At 40.6% G+C, this 25,253-nt stretch overlaps 1 protein-coding gene across 4 annotated transcripts in view; it reads right to left on the bottom strand.

The window, feature by feature from the left end:
- dapk1 (death-associated protein kinase 1) overlaps window positions 1–24,988 on the bottom strand; it is a 258,303-nt gene extending 233,315 nt beyond the window's left edge. The window contains exons 1-2 of one of the 4 annotated variants that reach the window (XM_072585888.1): window positions 24,796–24,988; window positions 23,338–23,511 (exon numbers count right to left, since the gene is read on the bottom strand). In XM_072585888.1, coding sequence (XP_072441989.1) covers window positions 23,338–23,399 — 62 coding nt within the window. In that variant the 5' untranslated portion in view covers window positions 23,400–23,511; window positions 24,796–24,988. The other 3 variants (XM_072585882.1, XM_072585887.1, XM_072585883.1) reach the window with 3 other exon arrangements.
- Window positions 24,989–25,253: the final 265 nt, after the last annotated feature.

The raw sequence follows: 25,253 nt of genomic DNA, 5'->3' as shown, positions 1-25,253 counted from the left end.
TTAGATCACTCCACAAATTTCTAAATTCAAGAGACTGCCTGAGTTGTGTAACACTGCCTGATAATTTAACCCTATACACTCTAAACGAGGATGAATGTGCACTGCACACTTCAAGGCTGGAAAATGCTTAAGTTCAGACAGCGTCTGTGAAGAGCAGAAGGAAGTTAATGATTCAGAACAGAATCTGGCGAAATTTCATCAAAATTAAATCTCAACTCTCACTTACTCTCCATGAGCGCTGCTTCTTGACCCTTGTATTTCCAGAATGCTTTAGATTTCTATCATGTACACGATTTTGCTTTTGCAAACATCTTTTCTGAAGCTGTTGCCCAGATCTGAAGTCGGGATTCCAGATGGAGGCTGACTAAGACTCTACGTAACTGGTGCATTATTTTCACTCTTGTATTTCAATTTCTTTTTAACAAAGGCCAACATTTCACTAGAATTTTTGACTGCTTCAGATTCTTATCCACCCATTATTGGATCAAGGCTCTAGTTAAAGACCTAAAATGATGGAAGAAATGCACTTCTGTCACAAGGCTAGGAGTGAGACTGTTAGTTGATAATTTACATATCCCCTAAAAGTGAAGCAGACAGCCTTAGGTGACAGCATGAATGTATAAATACTTCAGCTTCGATGCACCCAAGATTCCACACACTTGGCCAAGCCCCCGTCACTATTCTTAATATCAAAACCAAATATGAAAATTGGTTGTAGAGAAAGGTCAATGGAATGGGCCAGACAGCTGTCAGAATATTAAATGAACCAAATGGCTCTTTGTACAGAAGGGTTCCTTAAATCCATGATCACATGCTTAGTGTGTATTTTGTTTTATATGAGAACCACGAGATTCACACTTATGTAATAAAACGCAGAATAAGTAAGTCTCTAATTGACCACGAGCTAGAGTGCTAGACATTTGATAATACACAAAGTTCTGTTCGAAAATTTACAGCAAAGTGTGGGAATTTGTGATGAGCAGTAAATAAAGTATTCAATAATATATGGTAATTAGATGCTAACTCTGAAGGTAGAAAGAAGAGAGAAAGAAAGAAAGAAGAGAAAGAAGGCAGAGGCTTACTGAACATTTCCTTTCTCTACTCTCACCAAAATGTTATGTGACTCATTCCAGAAAGACAACTGCTGTTACTTCTGGAATAGTCTTCTTACGTCTACGGTATGTATAATGTATAAGGACTGATGCAAAAAGGTTAATTCTGCCCAATCAATCTAATTTACTCCTTAATTTATCGACCCTAAGGTATCATCTAGTGTGCACTGGCAACCCAAATGACTGTTCTGCGTGCATAATACTTAACACCAGGTTTTGACTGTATAACATCCCAGTCACATTTGAATTCTATCCTCAGTTAATATCCACACAATGATTCTTGAATCAAAATCTACTGGACAGACTCTGTTCAATTCTCCTCCCAATCCTATCAAAACAGAGATAACACAGAGGCCACTTGCATTATTCATAAAACTGTCTCAGCAGAGACTAGCCAACAGAATTGAACATAGTTTAAGAAGCAGGTTTAGTTGCATGGAAAATAATGGAAAACATTAAAGGCTGAGGGGAGGTCTCGGCAGAGGTTATTAAAAAGTTTCCAGAGAAAGGAATAGGACAGAGAGTATGAAAAGCTGAGGAATGTAACTTCAGACACAGCATATAAGGGGACAAATATGAGTAAAGGGGCTGTCAACAGACAGAGTTTCGTATTTCAATGCATGCAGTATACAAAACAAGGTAAATTACTTGGTAGTGCAGACTGGAATTGGCAGATATGTTGTGGGTATCACAGAGACATAGCTGCAAGGGGCTGAGGGTTGGGAACTAAATATCCAAGGTTATGCACTCAATCAAAAGGACAAGCAGCTGGAGAGAGGGGGTGAGGTTGCCTTGTTACTAAGAAAATAAATTAAATTGATAGCAAGAAGTGATTTGGATAATAGACTTGCAAAGCATAGAATCTGTACGGGTAGAGTTGAGGAACCAAAAAGGAAAGCAAAACTAATGAGAATTATGTACCTCTTGGCAGTAGTCAGGATGTGGGTTGGAAAATAAACCAGGAGATAGGAAAGGCATGGAAGAAAGGCAATATTACAATAATCATGAGGGGACTTCAATATGCAGGTGGACTGGGAAAATAAGATGCAATAGCCCATGGTGTTAGGGGCAAGGTACTGGCACGAATACATGAGTGGCTGACTAGCAAAAGGTGAAGTGTCGGGATAAAGGGATGCCAGCCATTTATTAGTAGAGTTGAAGGGGTCCACAACTGGGACTACAACTATTCCAGTTATACATTAATGATCTGGATGAAGGAACTGAGATTATTGTTTCATTTGAAGATGACACAAAAATAGGTGAAGAGGCAGGTAGTGCTGAGGAAGTGGGGAGGCTGCAGAAGATCACAGACAAGTTAGGAGACTGGGCAAAGAAGTGGCATATTGAATATAATTTGTGAAAAACAAAGTGTGAGGTTATGCACTTTGATAGGAAGAAAAGTGGCGGAGACTATTTTCTAATGGGGAAAGGCTTTGGAGATATGAAGCACAAAGGGCCTTAGTAGTCCTAGTTCAGGATTTTCTTAAGGTTGATAGAACATAGAAAAGTGCAGCACAGAACAGACCCTTTGGCCCACAATGTTGTGCCGAGGTTCAATTCTAATGTAAAATAAATTAACTTAACCTACCCACCCCTCAATTCACTGCTTTCCATGTGCATGTCCAGCAGTCGCTTACATGTCCCTAATGATTCTGCTTCCACCACCACCGCTGGCAACACATTCCATGCATTCACAACTCTCTGTGTAAAGAACCTTCTTCTGATGTCTCTCTATACCTTTCTCCTAATTTCTTAAAACTATGACCCCTCATGCCAATCAATCCTGCCCTGTTGTGCAAGTTCAGTTGACAGTTAGGAAGGCAATTGAAATGTTAGCATTCATTTCAAGAGGGCGAGAATACAAGAGCAGAGATGTACTGCTGAATTTGTATAAGGCTCTGGTCTATTGGAATATTTTGAGCAGTTTTGGGACCCGTATCTAAGGAAGAATGCGCAACACTGGAGGGGTCCAAAGGAGATCTACAAAAACAATTCCAGAGATGAAGGGCTTGTCATTTGAACAGCAGTTGAGGACTCCGAGGTCTGTCCTCAATGGAGTTTAGAAAGGTAAGGGGGGGGGAATCTCATTGAAACTTACAGAATATGGAGAGGCCTGGATAGAGTGGACATGGAGATGATGTTTCCATTAGTAGATGAGATGAGGGTCTGGGGGCACAGTCTCATAGTGAAGGAACGACCCTCCAGAACTGAGAGGAGGAGGGATTTTTTTCAGCTGAGCGTGGTAAATCTGTGGAACTCATTGCCACAGCAGGCTGTGGAGGTCAAGTTATTGAGTGTATTTAAGACAGAGATAGATAGGTTCTTGATTAGTAAGCGAGTCAAGGGTTACAGGGAGAAGACAGGATGATGCAGTTAAGAAACATATCAACCGTGATTTAATGATGAAGTGACTCACTGTACTGAATGGCCTAATTCCATTCCTATATCTAATGGTCTTGTGGAATCTTCCTGATCTGCACACCACTAGTACTACAGATTTGAATAATTCTTAAAAGCCATTATTTTGGAAATATGAATGGTAACCTTGGATGATTATCAAATTTAGCTCTCATACTGCCCAAAACTGAGAGCACAGAAGTCCAATTCTAAGGAGTGATAATATTTACACTGCTGAGTTTTACCTGGAATCCTGTAATTTCTCTTAAGTACCAATACAGCTCCCTTTTAAAATGAGTGGTAAAGTAAAGTATTTCAGATTCTGACAACTCACTGTTTACACCACAGAAACAGATCATCCAATGTGAAATTTCTCATCTTCCCCCTTCAAGTTAAAAATCATTGGGGGAGAAAGCACCCTATGATTACTGGATTTTGAAAGAGAAAAAGTTCTCTCTACCTGCTCTAGTCAAAACCTCTCATCATCTTGAATGTACCCACCAAGTTAATCCTCAACCTTCCCAGTTCCAAGACAAACTGTTCTAACCTTGATTTGGAGATGCTGGTGTTGGACTGGGGTGTACAAAAAGTTAAAAATCACAACACCAGGTTGTAATCCAACAGGTTTAATTGGAAGCACATTAGCTTTCGGAGCGTTGCTCCTTTATCACCTGATGAAGGAGCGATGCTCCGAAAGCTAGTGTGCTTCCAGTTAAACCTGTTGGACTATAGCCTGGTGTTGTGTGATTTTTAACTTTGTTCTAACCTTCTCAGCCTGTCCTCACAAATTAAGTTTCTCATTCTTTGCAACATCCTGCAATCTCCTCTGTACCCCTAATGCAAAGAAGAGGAGGCATTTCTCATTTCCCAAAGAGTAGTCATCTGAGTAACTCTTTACCTCAGAAGGCTACAGTATATACACTGGGTCATTAGTGTATTTAAGGCAGAGATAGATAGCTTTTTAATCACTAAGGGAATCAAGGTTTTGGGGGAAAAAGCAGGTAAATCAAGTTAAGAATTATAACACCAACAGTTATCTCAATGTATGATGCAGCACACTTCATAGGCCTACTCCTGTTCCTACATTTTATGATCTTACAATCTAAACCCACTACATCTGTCCAAATGTGTGGTGCCTAGAGTTGTCTTCAATACTCCACCCAAGAACTGATCGGAGATTTATAAAATTCTACTTTGGCTTTTTTGTTATTACATAATTTATTCAAATAAATCAAGCTTTTCTGAAGTTGAGAACAGTGTGAAACACAAAAGGAAGTAGATGAGGAAGTGTCACCTATTTTTAATCTTCCAGAGAGATCATTAAAGCATATCATGCTTTACAACCAAGCCTAATACACTCAAATCTTCGGTCCAGTTACAATTTGTTGCCGTGCTCAAATGGAGCAACACGTGTGAACAACATCCAAAAGGTAGAATTAGTGGCAAGTGATATTCAGACATCGCAGGTACTAGCAGCGGTTATTCCAGCAAACTTCTGGAAGTTGAGCAGCTCTCCCTGTCTGGCAGGAGAGATATCATGATCCAGAAGATCATTCTCTCAGGACAAGTCTCAACTGAGAACCTTCATCATTGGAAGATCTTGAGATCATTGCTGGATTATGCTTGTGAGCAGAATTTAGAAGATTATCAGTTGAGCGGAGCTGAAACTGGTGGAGAAATAGTGTGGCACGGTGGCTCAGTGGTTAGCACTGCTGCCTCACAGCACCAGGGACCCAGGTTCGATTCCTGCCTTGGGTGGCTGACTGTGTGGAGTTTGCACGTTCTCCCAGTGTCTGCGTGGGTTTCCTCTGAGTGCTCTGGTTTCCTCCCACAATCCAAAGATGTGCAGGTTAGGTGAATTGCCCATAATCAGGGGCGAATATGGGAATGGGTCTGGATGGGTTACTCTTTGGAGAATCGGTATGGACTTGTTGGGTCGACGGGTCTGTTTCCATACTGTAGGTGATCTAATCTTTATGCTGACTTCAGCCCAATGCCAATTCAGTAACCAGCCAGCCAGTGCCATGGCCTCTGCTAGTTCCCAGGCCTCAGGGTCAGGGGGTCTGCAATACAGTCGGGGTGAATGGGAAGAAAGTGGAGGAAGGATCACTGTGTGCCAAAGTAGCTCTTGATGCTGGAAAACACTGAGGTGCTCAAATAGGATTACACAAGTTGGAGAAGACCCTTTTTTTGAGTCTCCAGTGGACAGGTGGGAAACAGTCAAAGGGAATATTAAGATGTTCTTTATCCTCAAAGGTGTTCACAGGGCAAGAGACAGGTGGGATAAACTGTCCAAACTCCAGAAAAGCAGTCAGAACCTACTCCTGCTGCAGATGATTGGTGTCTACGTCACAGAGGAAGGAAGAAGATGGCACAGTAACATCATCTCAGTGTAACACCCTGAGGATCAGCAAATCCTTTTCTGTCAGACTGTGTGACACAAAGCCTACAGAAAGCACAGCCTCCCAGTTGTCCCTGTCCTCTATCACAGAGGTCTTAGATAACAGCACATGGGAGAGGCTTTTGCAGTCCTCATTCATCTGTGAAATTGGTCACCAATTTCTAATTTCCTCCATTTTCCCCTTCTTGTAGACAACAGTGATGAAAGCCATTGTCTCTGCACGAGCTCTCCAAGGTCTTCAAGTCCTTAGAAAAGAATGAAACTCCTGGAAGTGACAGCTTACCGGCCGAGTTGTATTCAGCTCTGTGGGACGTGATTGGCCAAGAGCTGCTGGAGTTGTATTACAGTATACCTCTGTCAGGTAGCATGTGCAAATCCAGGAGGAAAGCTTTCATCACTGTCATCTACAAGAAGGGGAAAATGGAGGAAATTAGAAATTGGTGACCAATTTCACAGCTGAATGAGGACTGCAAAATCCTGCCCAAGGTCATCGCCAACTGGATCAGGTCTGATCTGGATAGGGAACTTGCAACTGAATCTGACAATTCTGCATCAATATCATTACTGCAGCCTCGATCAACTGTTGGGAATCATAAAGCAACCCGACCATATTTGGAGTCAGGCAAGGCTGCCCGATCTCTGCTGCTTTGTCCACCAGGAAGGGCACGAGCCTGAGAGGGATGACTATTCCAAGCAGTGGATGGCTGGAGCTCAAAGCCTCCCTGTACACAGATGAGTGTCATTTTCTGCTTGGTGCAGACTCATGAGCATCCGCGATCAGTTTGAACTGGCCTCAGAAGCCAAAGGTGAATCAAGGCAAGAGTGAGGCCATTTCTTTGGGAAGCAAGCCAACCAATCCGTAATCCCCATCACCATCAAGGCAGATTAACCGAAGGTGCCGGGAATATGGTTTGCAAGGTCAGGGCACGTGCAAAATCTTCAGAGGTGCACAAGACCAAGGTGAGGCAGAAATTGGTCTCTTCGGAACATCGCTCACTCTCCATTGTGGGTAAAAACCGGTCATCAGGTGAGAGGCACTCTCTCTGTTGTTATAGGTGGCACAGTTCCCATTTCCCAAACCTGGACTATTGCAGTCACCTGAACCATCTGCACTTAATCTGGAGGTGGTCCAGGTCTGCAGGAACCCTACCTGCAAAACTCTGAAGGTGGGGGGGTTAACATTCCCAAGGCCACCCTCATCCTGATGTGGCCACCTTTGTGTGTGACTGTATCAAGCCGTGCACAGACTCTCAGGTACACAAAAACCAAACTTTGTGAAGGATGGGGCTGGTCTCGTTGCCACAGAATGCTCCAAGTGGTTGGACCATGCTGTATCACCTGTCCTTTCTAGAGAAATTTGCAAAGAGACACCTTTAACCACAAGTCCATCAGGAAGCGGTGAGCACGTAACATCCTTGAGACCCGGTGGAAAAAGGAGGGGGTGTTTCCTGACCAGACTGTTAAAGTCATCTGGCAGATGCATCATCACCAGAACTATCCAACTAGCACCAAGACATTGTTTGGTTGGTGGCAAGAAGGGCATTACCTGTGAGATCCTTCATTGGATGGGAGAGTGAGAGTGAGAGTGAGAGTGACAGTGAGAGTGAGAGTGTGAGAGTGATGTGACTTTGCAAAGAAAGTCTGAAGAGGGATGCAGTGGCTCATGTTGAGCGTCCTCTCGAGTAGCGTCATGACACAAGTCAGTGTTCTGCAGCCTATTTCCGGCAGACAAACACTGACTGCGCCGGAGGACCATCAACTTGGTGGTAGAAGTTCCTCGGTTTGCCCGAAACTTGTTGGTCTACCAAGGTAACGAGATGAACTTGAACAAATGTTGCAGACGAGCACATTCCAAGGTCCAAGACTATGTGCCGAGGGACGCATTAAAACTTGGGCCAGCTACAGCCAAGGCGCAGTAGGGAAGGACCACTGCATAAGATCTTTCTACCAAAGTTAAATGGAGGTCCATTGAGTTATCGGACTGTCCAAGTCCCTCAAATGTATATAAACACTGTCTCGCAAAAATAACAAATGCCTGGGTTTATTTGCTGAAAAGGGTCAACTCCAACGTTTGTTTCTTTGTACAGAACTGAACTGCATTAGTAACTATGTATGTAAAGATATTTTTATGATTGAAGACTTAAAAAAAAAGCATCCAACCTCATGACATTCAATGGCATCATAAATGATTCATCAAGGAACAAAATCCTGGAGGGTTTCCATTGATCAGAAAATTATGGAGCAGCTCATTAAAAGTAACAGCTAAAACAGAAGGTCAGAGGACTGGTATTCTACAACTATGGAAGCACCTCCTGACTTCCCACAGTCTCTCCACCAAGGTCATAGCATATAGGAACAGAAATAGGCCATTACACCCATCAAGTCTGCTCTGTCATTCAATGAGACCATTGCTGATGAGATAATCTTAAACTCCAGTCTCTTGCCTTTTTCCCCATAATGCTTGATTCCTTTCCTGCTCAAAATATGTCTGTCTTTGCTTTGAATATTCTTAACAACCCACCCTCTAAAAGGCCATCCAGATTAAAACACCATTTTAATTAACCCCACTCCCAAAACCTCAAAAGTTTCTTTAACAGCACTTTCAACCACCTATACGGTCAAGATCAACAGATGCATGGATCCATGAATTTTAAGTTTCCCTATAAATCAACAAATATAACATCTAGACTTAGACAGTTAATTAGCATCTCTTCTTCACTGCTCGACGAAACATCTGAAACTCTCTACATTATGGGACTGGAACAGTTCAAAACAGCAGCTTACCATTACATTCTTAAGGGCACTCAAAGATAGGTGATAAATGATGGCTTCCTAGTGTTGCCCACATAAGATTACTCATGTTAGAAGACTGTACAAATTCACTTTAACTTCTACTAAAAGGATCACAGTGCAAGGGATATGCTACTCTGAATCTATTGTTTCAACTAACTCATTTGATAACATGACTAATCCTTCACTTTAACAAAAGTGTTAATTGTTAAAGCAATTAAAATTAATAATCTGTATTCCTTAACCCCCACTTGTCTCCTTCAATTTCTGCATGACAAAGTTTTAATAAAATAATATAAATATCACGTCTTTCTCATATGAATGCAAAGTAAGATGAATGCCTGCATGTTCCAAGTTCACATGCGTAACACTGCCACTGAGAAAGTTGCAGATCAAAATTTACAAGCAACATTCAGAAAATGTCAAAAACTAGGTTTAGAATTAGAATGGTAAAAACAATGACTGCAGATGTTGAAAACCAAATACTGGATTAGTGGTGCTGGAAGAGCACAGCAGTTCAGGCAGCATCCAACGAGCAGCGAAATCGACATTTCGGGCAAAAGCCCTTCATCAGGAATAAGGGCAGTGAGCCTGAAGTGTGGAGAGATAAGCTAGAGGAGGGTGGGGGTGGGGAGAGAGTAGCATAGAGTACAATGGGTGAGTGGGGGAGGAGATGAAGGTGATAGGTCAAGGAGGGGAGGGTGGAGTGGATAGGTGGAAAAGAAGATAGGCAGGTCGGACAAGTCCAGACAAATCAAGGAGACAGTTACTGAGCTGGAAGTTTGAAACTAGGATGAGGTGGGGGAAGGGGAAATGAGGAAGCTGTTGAAGTCCACATTGATGTCCGGGGGTTGAAGTGTTCCGAGGCGGAAGATGAGGCGTTCTTCCTCCAGGCGTCTGGTGGTGAGGGAGCGGCGGTGAAGGAGGCCCAGGACCTCCATGTCCTCGGCAGAGTGGGAGGGGGAGTTGAAATGTTGGGCCACGGGGCGGTTTGGTTGATTGGTGCGGGGGTCTCGGAGATGAGAACGCCTCATCTTCCGCCTCGGAACACTTCAACCCCAGGGCATCAATGTGGACTTCAACAGCTTCCTCATTTCCCTTTCCCCCACCTCATCCTAGTTTCAAACTTCCAGCTCAGTAACTGTCTCCTTGACTTGTCCGGACTTGTCCGACCTGCCTATCTTCTTTTAAACCTATCCACTCCACCCTCTCCTCCTTGACCTATCACCTTCATCTCCTCCCCCACTCACCCATTGTACTCTATGCTACTCTCTCCCCACCCCCCACCCTCCTCTAGCTTATCTCTCCACACTTCAGGCTCACTACCTTTATTCCTGAGGAAGGGCTTTTGCCCGAAACGTCGATTTCGCTGCTCATTGGATGCTGCCTGAACTGCTGTGCTCTTCCAGCACCACTAATCCAGTATTAGAATTAGAATCCCCACACTGTAAACCCAACATGTCCACACCAACCCTCCAAAACATAACCCTCCCAGACCTATTCCCCTATCCTATATTTGCCCCTGACTAATGCACCTAACCTACACATCCCTCTGGGCAATTTACAGCATGACCTAAGCTGCAAATCTTTGGACTGTGGGAGGAAACAGGAGCACCCAGAGGAAACCCACGCAGACATGGGGACAATGTCTGTGTGGAGTTTGCACAGTCGCCGGGGGCTGGAATCAAACCTGGGTCCCTGGCATTGTGAGGCAGAAGTGCTAACCACTGAGTCACCATGCCACCCCTATCAATCAATTTGCAAACAAATATTTTGAATAATTCTTCATCATTCTAAATCTATTAACTGGTTTGGTGCTCTTCATTCAACATGGACTACCTATTATTCCCAAATAACTCAGTCAGTTCAATGAATAAAATCATGCATCTGTCACAGGTTACATAAACATCAGATGTCTTTTTAATATTCACATAGAAATGGCAAAATACCAAATACTGAAGAGCTTTCAGTCAAGTTTCCTCCTTCCCAGTGGAAATTGATGCCTTCAATAGAAGAGGATGTGTCAACATGGATACACGTTATTCTTTGGAGCTCCACCCATTTCGCTTTACTTCATAAGTCAGCATGCATTAACAGCCAATTTAACTAGAATGCTGCTGTTTAGTTATAGTACAAGGGTACAAAAGATAATTCAACTGCAATGTGCCAAAGCATTTAGGTCAATAACATTAAATGTGATTATAGGTGAGCATAAGAGGTATCGTTAGTAAATTTGTAGATGACACCAAATTTGGAGGTGTAGTGGACAGTGAAGAGGGTTACCTCAGATTACAACGGGATCTTGACCAGATGGGCCAATGGGCTGAGAAGTGGCAGATGGAGTTTAAATTAGATAAATGTGAGGTGCTGCATTTTGGGAAAGCAAGTCTTAGCAGGACTTATTACCATTAAGTGTAATGCTAGGGAGTGTTGCTGAACAAAGAGATCTTGGAGTGCAGGTTCATAGCTTCTTGAAAGTGGAGTCACAGATAGATAGGATAGTGAAGGCAGCGTTTGGTATGCTTTCCTTTATCGGGCAGAGTATTGAGTACAGGAGTTGGGAGGTCTTGTTGCGGCTGTACAAGACATTGGTTAGGCCACTGCTGGAATATTGCATGCAATTCTGGTCTCCTTCCTATCGGAAAGATGTTGTGAAACTTGAAAGGGTTCAGAAGAGATTTACAAGGATGTTGCCAGGGTTGGAGGATTTGAGTTATAGAAGAGATTGAATAGGCTAGGGCTGCTTCCCCTGGAGTGTCAGAGGCTGAGGGGTGATCCTATAGAGGTTTATCAAATCAAGAGACACATGGGTAGGATAAATAGACAAAGTCTTTTCCTTAGGGTGGGGGAGTCCAGAACTTGGTGAGAGGGGAAAGATTTAGGGTGAGAGGGGAAAGATTTTTATAAACTTAGTTTCACTTTTTGTTTGCTCCACTAATCTCACCACCACCTTTAGAAAACAACTAAGCACAAAAAGGAAACCTCACCCACTTTTAATCTGACAAGGATCATAGAAGTACAGAGGTGTTAGGTAATACCTCTACTCTCAGGAAAGATAAACATAGCTTAAACCCAACAACCTACTCACTAACATAATGTATTCATATTACAGTTTTAAAAAACACTATGAGCTTCCAAATAAGCTGTACAATGCTAAGAGATTTGTATGTACCAGATTATGCATTCAAAATAAATTTGGTTGATGTACTCACCACTATTAATGGTCAAATGCGACAGGAAATTTAAGCAAACAGCTGATGGACACTCAAGCTCAAATCCAAAAGTTACTGTTGGATTTAGACCACTCCGTATTTAGTCTCCCTCTCTGACTTAACACCTGCTTACAACAATTAAATGCTAAGTAAACTTGCTACAAAGTTAAATATTGTCCATTCCAGTTTCAGACCCATTCAATGATGTGATCGTAAAGCAAATTTTTAAAAATCATTTTCTCCATTTAATCAAATATTTCTATTGTACGTACCTGAATTGGTACAGGCTTCATCCAATTTGTACTTTCATGTTAGACCCTGTTAATTATCAACCTGTTTAAAGATTTAGCTGATCAGTTCCTTGCCTTGTTCACTCAGATCCAAAATGTTCGGTTCCCTTGGATGTGATGTTATCAAATCATATTTTTATCATATTCTGCACTGCAAATTCAAAATCCAATCGCAGACACTATCCAATTTATTCCTACCTAGCTTTCTTGGTTGCATGGAATTTGGTTTATGTATACAAAAAGAAGTTCTCAGAAAACTGAATATACCAAATGGAATATACTTTTACCTTTAACAGCTGCACCTTTGGATAAGGTTTTGAATAACCATAATAGCTGATGGAGGTTGCCACAAAACTGTAATAGTATCCTAAAAAAAAATTGTTGCTTTCCATATGATAATGGCATGAAGAACTTTAGAAATATTCCAGCACAGTCAATAAAGTGGCAGCCACAACACACTGCACATTGCTGCCTCAGGAAACTGCTTTTGACAATCAGTAAATGTCTTCCTCTCTGTTCACTGCTGGGGTCAGATGGAACTACTTCAGGTATTTCCTCAGAAGCCTGTACACACACAATGTCCTTATGGACACCTTAGACGTAGCGTGACCAACACTCCAAATGACATGTGTCTCAGAACTTTTCTGCTTGGGAATTTGTATTGTACTCCTGCTCGTATGCAATCCAATCTGGCACAATACACATGCACAGACATAGTCAGAAAGGAGCAGAGTATTACTGGCCAGTTTCAACCTAAGTTGGTGAGGCCAAGGTGTGGGGTTAGTGCCTGACACAGGCCAAAGGGAGCAAGGCCTTTATACAGGAAAGCCCAGGATCTGGATAGGGTTTGGATCTGGGGAGGGCTTTCCAGCAGGCTTGTCTTCCTTGCCTTGCCTCGACACTGCCTCCTACATCTGTTACTGCGGGCCAAGGAGCACCTACTACCACCTCCAGCCCTACTCCTCATCACTCCCAATCCCAAATCCTCCCTAGGCTCAACAGCTACTCTCCATGTACTCTTCCCACTTGGATGGTCCCTGTTAGTATATACCATGCCTGCCAATCCTCTCCCCAATATAAAATACAATAATAACAGTTTAAGTGGTGATTTACCTCACTGTGGTTTAGTGAAACCTTGCTCAGTGGAAACTGGCTGACATATTAGCTTCCCAAACTGTGAAGGTTGTATTCCAAAATTAATTTACTGGTTGTATGAATGCAAGTTCTTCTACTTTAGTTAGCTTGACTTAATTTTTGATTACATAAGGAAACTTTAGATTGTAGGAGCAAAGTAGCACAGACACAATACGCGAAATGACCTCTTCCATAGAGTAAACAAACTATGATTCTTTAAAAACAACGTATGTCAGAGCAAAAGTAGGCAATTCAGCCCAACATTTCTGCTGCACCATTCAATGAGATCATGGTTGATCTGATCATGTTTTTGAGTTTTTCCATAACTCTTGATTTCTTTACTGATTAAATCTGTCGAGTGCAGCCTCAAATGCTTAATAACCCAGCCTCAATAGCCCTTTGTGATACATAATTCCACAGATTCATTACCTCAAAGAAATTCCTCATCTATCTTAAAATGTTTGACCCCTTATTCTGAGATTGTGCCCTCTGGTCAGAGACACTCCCACAGCAGAAACAATCTTTCCACATCTACCCCAAGAATCTTGTAGGTTTAAATCAAGACCTCTCTCATTCTTCTGTATTCCAAATAACATAGGGCCAATCTACTTAAACCCTCTTGAAAAGATAGTCTCTCTATACCTGATATAAGCCAATGCACCTTCGCTGAACCACCTGAAATAAAAGGCCCAAAACTGTTTACAGTATTCCATCTGTGGCTGTATTAGTGCCTTGTGTAATTTTAGCTAAACTTCTGTATTTTCATACTCCATTCTCTTTGAAATAAAGACAACATTCCCCATTTGCCTTCCCTATTACCTACTGAACATGGACGCTAGCTTTTTGAGATTCAGAGTCAAAGGTTCCCAAATCGCTCCGTTCTGTAGCTTCCTACAGTCTTTCTCCATTTAAGTAATATTCAGCTCCTCTATTCTATGATATTCAACATGAATTCCTTTTATTTTCATGACTGCGAAGAAATTTAAACATGGAATACTAAGCTATTATTTTAGATTCAGCATAACATTGCAAAGGACGTTGCATTTTTAAAAATTAAACTACATATTTGCTGAACAGGCTACTGGAGAATTTACTCAGCTCCACGGCTTATCCTCTCGAAGGAACTAATTGTTGCTGCATATGGTTTCATAGATACTGGTGACCATTTATTATCTTTTATTCATTCATGGGATTAGAGTGTCGCTGGTTAGCCAACATTTATTTCTCATCCTTAATTGCCCAGACGGCAGTTAAAAGTCAACTACGTTGCTGTGGGTTTGGAGTCACATGTAGGCCAGAACAGATAAGGACAATAGTTTCTTTCCATAAAGGACATTAATGAATCAGATGGTTTTTCTGACAATTGACAATGGTTTCATGGTCATCATTAGAGTCTATTTATACAGTACAAGATACTCAATCAAAGATGCCCTTCAATCATGTGCAATCTAAGCTTCAGGTGGTGTCACGACACACTTTAGAACTTTAAGCAGGAAATGTGGAGGTATTTTCCCCTGTCGAGTTCTGAAACACTGTATTGCAAAGCCATTAATACAGCATGAATCATTAGGGTTCTTGTGGCACAGTGATAGTATCCCCACCTCCGAGTCAGAGATGTATAATAGCATCCCTGAGCAGATTAATCAAAATGTATGCACAGGACGAATCATGGCTTTGTACCATTCCAGGTTGCATGCTGAACCATTATAGGAACCCCATCTGTTTGATCCAACCATTGGAGCAACTTAAAAGAATGACCAGTGGTTCACAGATATAATTTGTAATTGAAGCACTGAAGACCTTTTAATAGTGCACTCTGTAACCCACTGTACTAACATGCACATATTGGAACTTCAATTATCTGCAGAACTCAGACCACAACAATTTTCATTGGAGGTCATGATTTTGTTTTGTTTAAGCAAGTTAAATTGATATTTTTCAGTAATTGAATTCTTCCCTAGCAAAATAATTATCTGGATGAGTAACTGAGCTAACAAATACTCCATTCACTCAAGATACCAACCTTAAATAAGTAATAATTAGGTTACAAATTGGTGACCCTCCAGTCTGAATCAGTGCTCATCTGTAAACAATGCATCCTACTCCATATGTCCCTTAGCCAGATTAATTATTCAATTACCACAGAATACGATAGTAATTAGGGTGTTTGAAACTCTCATTGAAAGGCAGATACTTAGACCAATAATCTGCTAAAATACCCACATGGAATACAACAATAAATATATAAGAGCCAGGCGATCTGATGGGTAAGAGAGTGGGGGAACTCCAAATTTTAACCCCTGTTCTGTCCTGTCTCAGGTGTTATATTGGAAGTAGACAACTAAATTTGTCTGAGCCTAGTTTACTTTATAGTCAAAGAGGAGTATGGAAGGGACTGGATAGGAGAAAAGTGGATAGAAGTCCCAGAATAATTCAGTTCTCTCTTTTAACTACCTTTTAAGGGAAAATGGCCACTGACATAGTCATAGTCATGGACCAAAAAAGGTGAAACAGATTAAAAGTAGTAATGGATCTAACAGACAGCCGTAAGAAAAATACATTTTTAAAACGTGGAATACAATTTGAGCAAAAATGTCTTTGGCATCTGAAAACATCCTTTTACTAATTTCAAATTTAAGAATTAAGAAGGGGCATCCACTGGAGTGCAAATGGGTGGCAATTACCTGGAACGCTGATAGGAAAACTCACAATTAACATTCTTACACTTGATAAAATTTCTGAAAAAAAAACCCAATGCTGGAAATCAGAAATTGCTGAAAAACTGAGCAGATCTAGCAGCATCTATGGAGAGAAAGTAGAATTAACTTTGCAGATCCAGTGACTCTGCTATCTCTCCATAGATGCAGCCAGATCTGCACAGTTTTTCCAGCAATTTCGGGTTTTGTTTCCAATAACAGTTTTGGTTTGACAACTCATTTTAGTGAGCTGGCCAGTAAGAAGAGAAGAAACCAAGTATATCTACAAAAAAGGTCCAAGGTTCAGGACTGTTGTAACTATTTTCTAGAATTCAATACCTTGTCATATCAAAGATGCATTTTTATTGAAGATGATCACAATCAAAAGTGTAGACATCTAAAGTTAATTTCTCAAAGTTGCTTGTCCTATACTGAAGTGTTCTGCTTTACAATTGTGTCGTCAAAGCAGAACATTTCCTCATGAAGATTTGAAATTCATTCAACAAAAGCTCATTGTAAAAAAAGCATGTTACTCAGACAGGTATCACAATTAAGTGGTGGAAATTAGGAGGAAGAAACAAAGCAACAATGGTTAGAATAAAACCAGAGCATGTCACACTTCAATGTTGCCAAGTCCGAAAATAATTTGGACACAGCAAGGATCCACAAACAGCAAAGAGATAAATGGTCAGATAATGTATTTTAATGACGTTGGTCAAAGGATAAATATTGGCCAGTATACTAATCCCCCACCTCTCTTTCAATTGGTGTAAATCAGTTTTTGCATTCCCTTGAGGGGTCTTGGATTAATTGTAGGAACTAAAACTCATAACTATCCTAATATACAGAATAGCCCCTGAGGAACTGAAAAACAAAGCAGGTTCAGGTGACGCACAGGTGTCCAAAGAGAATCAAAGTAATAATCAAATCCATTCCAATAGGTAGAAATGTTGCTTTTTTTTCTTTAAGGAAATTGTAAAATTCTGTTTAAGGAAATCTTTAAAACTAAAACATAATTCATAAGGTCAGAGGTGATTTATTCCTGGCAATCTGAGAGGTCACAATGATGCCGGGCCATTATTGTTCCCGTGATCGGTTAACCAGAACTTAATGAGCATCAACTATTCCCATTACTCAAAGATAAAAACAAATTGATGAACTAGGTTTCCAACCAAATATTTTCCAAGCAAATGTTGCTTGTAACATGTTTATAAATAGTCAGCAACAATTTGTTTTCCTCTCATCTCTCAAGCAGAATATTTCTGGAATTAAATGAACTTTGAAATGATAGACGGTGTCTAGATATGATATTAGTCTCACCTGGCTTTATCTCGACTATAATTCAATAGCTTTATTGAAGAAAGGTTGGAGTGGAATGTTCTGAGCTCTACTTTTGCACATCATTGTACAGCTCTTTTAAACAGACTTACTATTACATAAACCTTTCCTCTCTGTCAATTTACTCCCTCATGCCTCTTTTACATTCAAAAGGGAGCTGGATGCGGCCCTTGCCACTAAAGGGTTCAAGGGGTATGAAGAGAAAGCAGGACTGGGATTCTGAAATCGCATGATCAGCTATGATCATATTGAATAGTGGTGCAGGCTCCAAGATATTACCTGTACTTCTGTTGTTATGTTTATTTTCCTTAAGACACCATAGCTTAGGGCATGGATTCATTGGTAATAACAATCCCTTTATGTGATATAGGATAAAGAGGGCTTGCATTTATATAGCATCTTTCATGGCCACAGGCCATTCAGACTGCTTTTCAACCAGCAAAGTACTTCTAAAATCTAGTCACTATTATGATATAGACAGCGATTTGTATACAAGCTCCCAAAAAGAATGTGATCATAACCAGATAATCTGCTTTGTGATAAATATTATCAGGATATTGAGAATCACTCCACTGCTCTTCAAGTTTTTCTAAAATTATTTGTTTATTGGATATGGACATTGCTGGCTGGCCAACATTTACTGTACAGCTCTAATTTACCCAGAGGATAAATAAGAGTTAACCACATTGCTGTGGGTCTGGAGTCATATGTAGGCAAACAGCAGGTAAGGATGGCAATTTTCCTTTTATAAGGACATTAGTGAAGGAAATGGGTTTTTAATGTCAACTGACAGTGGTTACATGTACACCTTTAGTGTCATAGAGATATACAGAACGGGAACAGATCCTTCGGTCCAACCCATCCATGGCGACAAGATATTCCAACCCAATCTAGTCCCATCAGCTAGCAGCCAGCCCATATCCCTCCAAACCCTTCCAATTCATATACTCATTCAGATGCCTTTTAAATGTTACAATTGTACTAGCCTCCACCACTTCCTCTGGCAGCTCATTCCATACACATACCACCCTCTGTGAGAAAAAGTTGCCCCTTAGGTCTCTTTTATATCTTTCCTAAACCTATGCCCTTTAATTTTGGACTCCTCCACCCTAGGGAAAAGACTTTCTATTTATTCTATCCATGCCCCTCACGATTATGTAAACCCGAAAGTCGTCCAAATGTTTATTAAATTTCACCATATGCCATGGTGGCATTTGAACCCATAGTACCAGAATGTTACCCTAGGGTTCTGGATTACTAGTCCAATTATGCTATGGGATCTATAAACACCCACCTGCCAGGACAAACAGGACCTCAGTTTAATGTTTCATTTTAAAAAGACACCTTTGATAGTGTAGCATTCCTTCAGCACAGCATTGATTTGTCAGCCCAGATTTAATCTCGAGCACAGTTCTAGAGTCTCTAGAATGTCACAAATGCATAACCTTCTCACTTGAGGGGAATGTCCAACCTATTGTGCTACAGCTGACACAAAGAATTAGTTTGACTCTATAAATGTGGAGTAGAAACTAATGTGTTGAAATAAAGAGGTATTTATTCAGTAATTCATTTACACAAAACTATCAGAGAATTTAAATTTCTGTTATGGGTCTGGAGAAAACAGTATTTCATTAACAAAGTTGAAACTTGACAACTCTTGACAACAACTTGCGAACAAGTCTGAAATCTAGCTACTGTATCATGAACTTGGAGAAATTTATTTGCACATTCAATAAAAATGTTTTTAAATGTACTTAAAAATAAGGATGTGGTTTTTTTCTTCCTTTTCACTCTGACTTCTTTTGACACCTTGCTTAGCCAAGGCAAAGAGTAGGCAGTTCAAGGGCTCTTTTGATCTGATATCTCTCACTAGGAGTGACATAGTGACTTTTCCTCCTTATCTGGAAGGGCTTTGCCTTAATTTTAGTCCTCCCTACAAGAAATTGATATGACATCAAACACTCACTGTGGTTAAACCACCAACAAATAAAAACCACAGACTGCAAGCGCCCTTTTTTTAATAAAATTCATTACTTTACATAAAAATTAAATCGCCTAGTAAAGTATGTTTCAACTCATTGTAAACCCATAATACAAAAAGTCACCTTCAGATTATGTTTGTAATAAAACTTCAGAGCTATTTTTACCTAAGCAGAATGGGAATACAACTGCCTCCATCATATTTTGCATTGGACTGTAATGCTCATTGGGTGATGCATAGCCACGAAGCAGGATACAGGTACATTGCAAGGGAGTGTAGGCAGGAGAGGGTGTCTTTCTCTTCTGAACATCTCCCAATAATTAATGTACTCCCCTGACAGCTGCCTCCTCTGATTTGAACTTATAGTACTGGTGACTTATTCTGCCACACTACATTAGCCTTCTTCCTCCAGGGCTTCCAATTCCAGATATCTGAAGGAAAAGGTTATGCAGTGCACAAAATATCACCATAATATGAAACCTACGCTGGAGCATACAACTGCAAAAACTCCTATTGCGAAACATACATTGGAAGCCAGCAGAAAGGAGAAGCCTACTTATTTTCTGAAGATTAATATTTGAAATTTGTTTATAAAATGTGACACCTTCCCAATCACCCACTGTTCCTTACATCAAATGACATTATGTTCGAACACAAATGCACAAGCACAGATTCATGGATGAGTGTTATGACAATGTGATGAAAGGTGTGTGAAATATATTATCATTTAACAAATTTGGATTGTTTTTAAAAGAAAGAAATATGGACGTGTGTTAGTGCCATAAAAGGATTTTTTAAAAAAAGCAAAAGCCAGAACATCATTCTGGAACAGCGACCTCAATGCACCAGTTCCAAAATCACACACAACTGCAATCAAGGACTTGGAAGAACCCCTCGAGTATTTATGGAATAAGATGCATACAATTTTATATTTATGACAGGCAGTATAAATAAATTAAGCCACTAGTTTTGTTGTCAGTTCAGAAAACACCAGTATTTTTGTTGACAACAATTGAGAGTGGAGTTCAGAAGCAAGCTTTAATTCAGATGAAATCAGTCACTGCAGCAGCATTTTTCTAGTTTGTGATGTTTTTCACACCAAGAGAGTTTGCAGACAGTTAGAATTTAACAAGTTTGGGCCATCAGATTTGGAGAGGGATCGCAAAATATTCTCTACATTTCAACAGAGAAACTGGAAAGAGTCAGTTAATTGGAATTTATAGCGTTGAGATAGGATTGAATTTCTCTGGACTGGAGTCTCAAAGGCAGGTAGCGTTGGAAAACAGGGTTTAACTTAGTTTAGTGTTTGTTAAGATTATTTTAAACATAATATGTGCACAGCTTTTTTGTCTCTTTTGCATAATAAATGCACGTTCTATTGTTAAAAAAGTATGTAGCATCATGTGACTATTTCAGTTAGGAACTACAGTCAACAACAAAAAAATTAAACGTATGATCTATCAAGCCAGATTTCATCCTGAACTGTCAAGTATATGCATCAACTCGAGTCATTAGAAACAAGCTTGAACACAATTCTGTCACGAAGGCTCAACATGAAGAAACCAGAGAACTGCCCAGTTCAATTTCAATTTACTACTTAGATTACATTTATCAAATCACTGAGAAAAACAAAAAGCTTCTGAAAACCTTGAAAGATCGCAGTTTAAAAATAATAAGGTTCAGCCATTCAACACCTGAAGATTTATTTCAAACATGGACTCCAATTTGAAGTAACTAACCGTAGTACAAATCAAATACATGGTTAGACCTATCAGACACAGCACTAAACTGACTCGCTTGCAGCTTAGGCTGAGGATGCTGAAACCATTATATTTCATACAAGACTTCTAATCACAGGCTTCACCTTTCAGTTGAAGTGACCTGAGCTTTAGATAAAATCGTAGTCACCGTAATCCTAACCAGTGCAAAACAATTCCTCCTTGATAGACGTTAAAATGCATTTCATGTAACCAAGTAAATTACAGTGAACTAAACAAAACATAGTATTTGTAAGTTGACAAGCAACAGCACATATAGACCATAACAATAACTTGTACATTACTGAACATAAAAAGACACTATGAGTAATAATGTTTTTCAGGAGCTTTATCAAACTAAATTTGACAACGAGTCACATGTACTGGGCCAGACAATCAGAAGCTTATTTTTAAAGACGCATTTTATGGAAGAAACAGGAGAAAAAAAAAGAGAGGGCGATAAGGAGGAAATTTCAGAGCTGACAGTCTGCATGGAGGCAAGAGGGAAGAGGAGTCATTGCAAATTGATTCTTTATCTGGCTATGCTAAATAAAATAATTTGAATCAGGCAAGAGCAGTTCCATCTATCTGGATGACAGTGGATAAGTACTAGAAGTAGTTCAGCCATGGAAAAGGCTGTAGACAGGCCATAAAGATGAGAAGGGAAAGTTTACTTCCCTCACAGTCAGAAAGGAACACAAACTGAAATTGCTGGAAAAACTCAGCAGGTCTCGCAATTGTGGAGAGAAAGCAGAGCTAATGTTTCAGATCCAGTGATCCTTCTTCAGAACTGAAGATCTGCTGAGTTTTTCCAGTAATTTGTGATTTTCCAGTATCCACAGTTCTTTCTTTTTTGTTTACAGCCATACAGGATGCTGCTTGTGATTTTAATAAGGGATATTTTGGTGTTCTGCCAGTAGAACAAACCAATCCAGAGAGATTCCAATATGGAAACTTATGGAAACTTGTGAAAACTTGTGAAAAAACTCTGTGATTTGGTAGGCTACAACACATTCAATTGCTCCAATAAGATACTGGAGATGGACCTTGCAAGGACAGAGGGGTCAAAGGTTGGCTTTTTAAGGAAAGGGTGATGATGGAGAAGATTTGAAAGTTACGGTGAAGAGCAAACCATTAGCAATATCAAACCATTACTTTCCTGTTTCCCAGACTGAGTGCTGAACAATTGAGTTGGATTAGGGTTGAGGGAGAAAAAGGTGGGTTTTCTGACTAAGATTAGTTTGGGATACAGAGGGAATATAAGTAAACAAATTTAAAAAGTATCAGAGTTGGAACAGAGGGAAACCAAAGGGAAGTAAGACTCAGAGGAAAGAAAAAAGGTGGCAGTAGTAAAGGTAGCTAATCAGATACTGTCAACTTTAGTAACAAATAAGTCCACAATCACCTCAAAGTTCATGTTGGAGGTGAGGATGAAGGGGATAGTGGAGAAGGGTCTTCTGAAGATAATCTATATTAGGAAAAAAGCTAGGAGTTAAATTGACAATTCTGGTTGATCACAGAATGATGCAGACTTTTAACAGGATGTTTTGAGGATAGAACACGGAATCAGTGGGGTTCATACTTCTGGACCAAATTTGTGTGTGCATTTTATGTAATGTTACTCCTTGTAGTAACACGCATTAGAGAAAATGCATTATTACATACTATTTAAATTCAAGCTATTTTCACAGATTACCAGGCTTGAATCAAACCCTACAAATCTTTTAAATGCCAATACAGAATTTAAACCCCTTAACAATGATGACAAAACATTGAACCCCATTATTTTCAAAGCTAATTAGAACCCACCAAGAGGGGAAAAACAACTACAAATATGTTAGGTCGGCAGAAATATCATCACCATCGGTTTATCTGCATGACAAAATAGCTGAACAGAATGGGAACGATAATAAAGCTATATACCATGTGCAACACCCATGGCTTGGCCCTTATCAAACCCTTAGCATCTGCCACTATCTTAAGTGGAACAGTCCAATGCTAGCTGTTTCGTTGGAAATTTAACCGAAAAAAAAGTCTTCTGTCTGAACGTCTGGGTCGAGGCGGAATTAAATCAGTCCCAATTCCTGCCCCATACCTTCACCTCCTGACAAAATGGATCCATCACCTGACAGAGCACAGTAAATGGAAACGTTCTTGACCATTGTTCCAGCCACCTCGTTACAAACACCAGATTCCTTGATCCGAATCTGTGAAATTCCAAACACTCACCTCCCCAAATCCTCGCCGATTTCGTAGTAATCGTCCACATTTTCCTGCTTGAACACGGTCATGGTAACTGGTTACTGCATCCCGGCGCACAATCAGCCCGATAAAAGGTAACCAATTTCAGCATCCAACAGGGCGACCCTCCCCAATTCCTAGCCACACAAAGTGCATTCCAGCCTGTGCGGGGGAAAGAAAGTTCAAAAATGACTCTTTTGCACCAAAAAAACACGATTGCTATTTGGGTTAATAAATGGGCGTTCCTGAACATTTTTTTTTGAAAAATCTGATTGTTACATTGCTTTATTCGGTATATAGTACAACACAAACAGCGTAATCAGCAACATTGCTCGTGATACACAATTAAGGATTGATTCTATTTATCTTCAAAATAACACAGGGAAATGAACAAAAAAAAATCACGTCTATTGTAACCGTGAACAAAGTCAGCGCCACTCAATCTTTGCAAAGGGCTGGTTGGTGATTCCTCACCAATACAGGCAGACCAACACCAGAGCTGGAGAATCAACAGCATAGCTTCATCAACAACCATATATAGATTATTTTTTTAAAAAACACAACAAAATAACCAGCATAATTCATTCTCCCAAAACAAGCCTTTTTATTCGGTCTACAGCTATATCTGAATTCAAACCAAAATTATCTATATTTATATGTATTTAATAAAAATGCACACTTGGTAAATTAAAACCGACAATACGAGAGAGAGAGAGAGAGAACTCGCTGTCAAATGTTTAAGGTCTTCTTCCGGTTACTTGAGGAAAGCTGTGAAGGTTGGTGACTACTTGGAGCTGGGGTGGGGGTGGTGGGGATTCTGTACCTCAGGAAAGCACACAGTGTGCTCGAGCCTCGGCCTTGCGCCCAAAGTCAACCCGGACCGCAATCCGAGCACATTAACCCAACTACAGCCTGCACTCCACAGCGGGAGCAACCCTACCACCCTAAAACACAACATTCCCCCCTCCCCAGGGCTGGAGGGCGGTGTTTAAAAATAAAAGATGGAAGTTTACAGCTGTGCTTCTCTTCCCCCCCCCCCCCCCCCCCCCCCGGAACTGGCGCGGTCAGCTCCCAGGGAACAGCTCCAGCTTTCCGTCACCAAGTGGAGCTGCCCCTGGTTACCGGAGCGGCCCAGCCAATAACAACAACAGGCTGCTGCAACTCTCACTGACTCCCTCACAGGGCTCACTACTCAAGACACTCACACATCACCGCTCTCTCCTCATCTACAGGCTTCATATTGACACCACGTTCAGCACAACACCACGTCTTTGCTTCTACTCACAATTCCTTCTGCAAACTAGTCAGCAACCGTTGAAAACCGGACAAGGTGTGAGCTCCCTAGGTGTGAGTGGCGCACAGCAAAGACCTCACTGCTTCCCTCTCACTGTGGCGTTTGCACATTTCCTCTTTCGACGTATGCTTCGTTCTCTCAGGAACGCTTACTTTTTTTCCGATTTCTACCGTTTGCTTCCCTCTCCGCCAAGGAGCATTCACTTTGCTGTTAGTCTCTTCCAAACGTCAAATCCACCACCACTCGCAGAAATGGGAACAATCTACGGGATTTTCAGAAGTCAGCTGATTGACAGATTCCTGATTGTTTCAATGGCACATAATAGCAGAAATTACTGTCAGCGATATTATGTACAGATGCTTGTACTCCTAGATTCCCCTTTGCGGCACTCAAAAGGGAATTAAGTGGAGTCGCATTTCCAAAATTATACCTTTTGCCTTTAATATGAACACAAAAGCATTAGTCTTCTCATTGTCGGGGCAAAGGAGAAGGAAAAATCAAATGTGAAAAGTCTCAGCTGGAGGAGGGACCTGAAAAGGGATGTGACCCAGCGAATTGAAATCAAAGATTAATAGGTGAGCAAAGGGAGGAATTAAAAAAGGAACTGATT

Source organism: Chiloscyllium punctatum, chromosome 2 (assembly GCF_047496795.1).
Source record: "Chiloscyllium punctatum isolate Juve2018m chromosome 2, sChiPun1.3, whole genome shotgun sequence".
Taxonomy (NCBI): Eukaryota; Metazoa; Chordata; class Chondrichthyes; order Orectolobiformes; family Hemiscylliidae; genus Chiloscyllium; species Chiloscyllium punctatum.
This window is presented reverse-complemented; position numbering and strand designations above follow the sequence as displayed.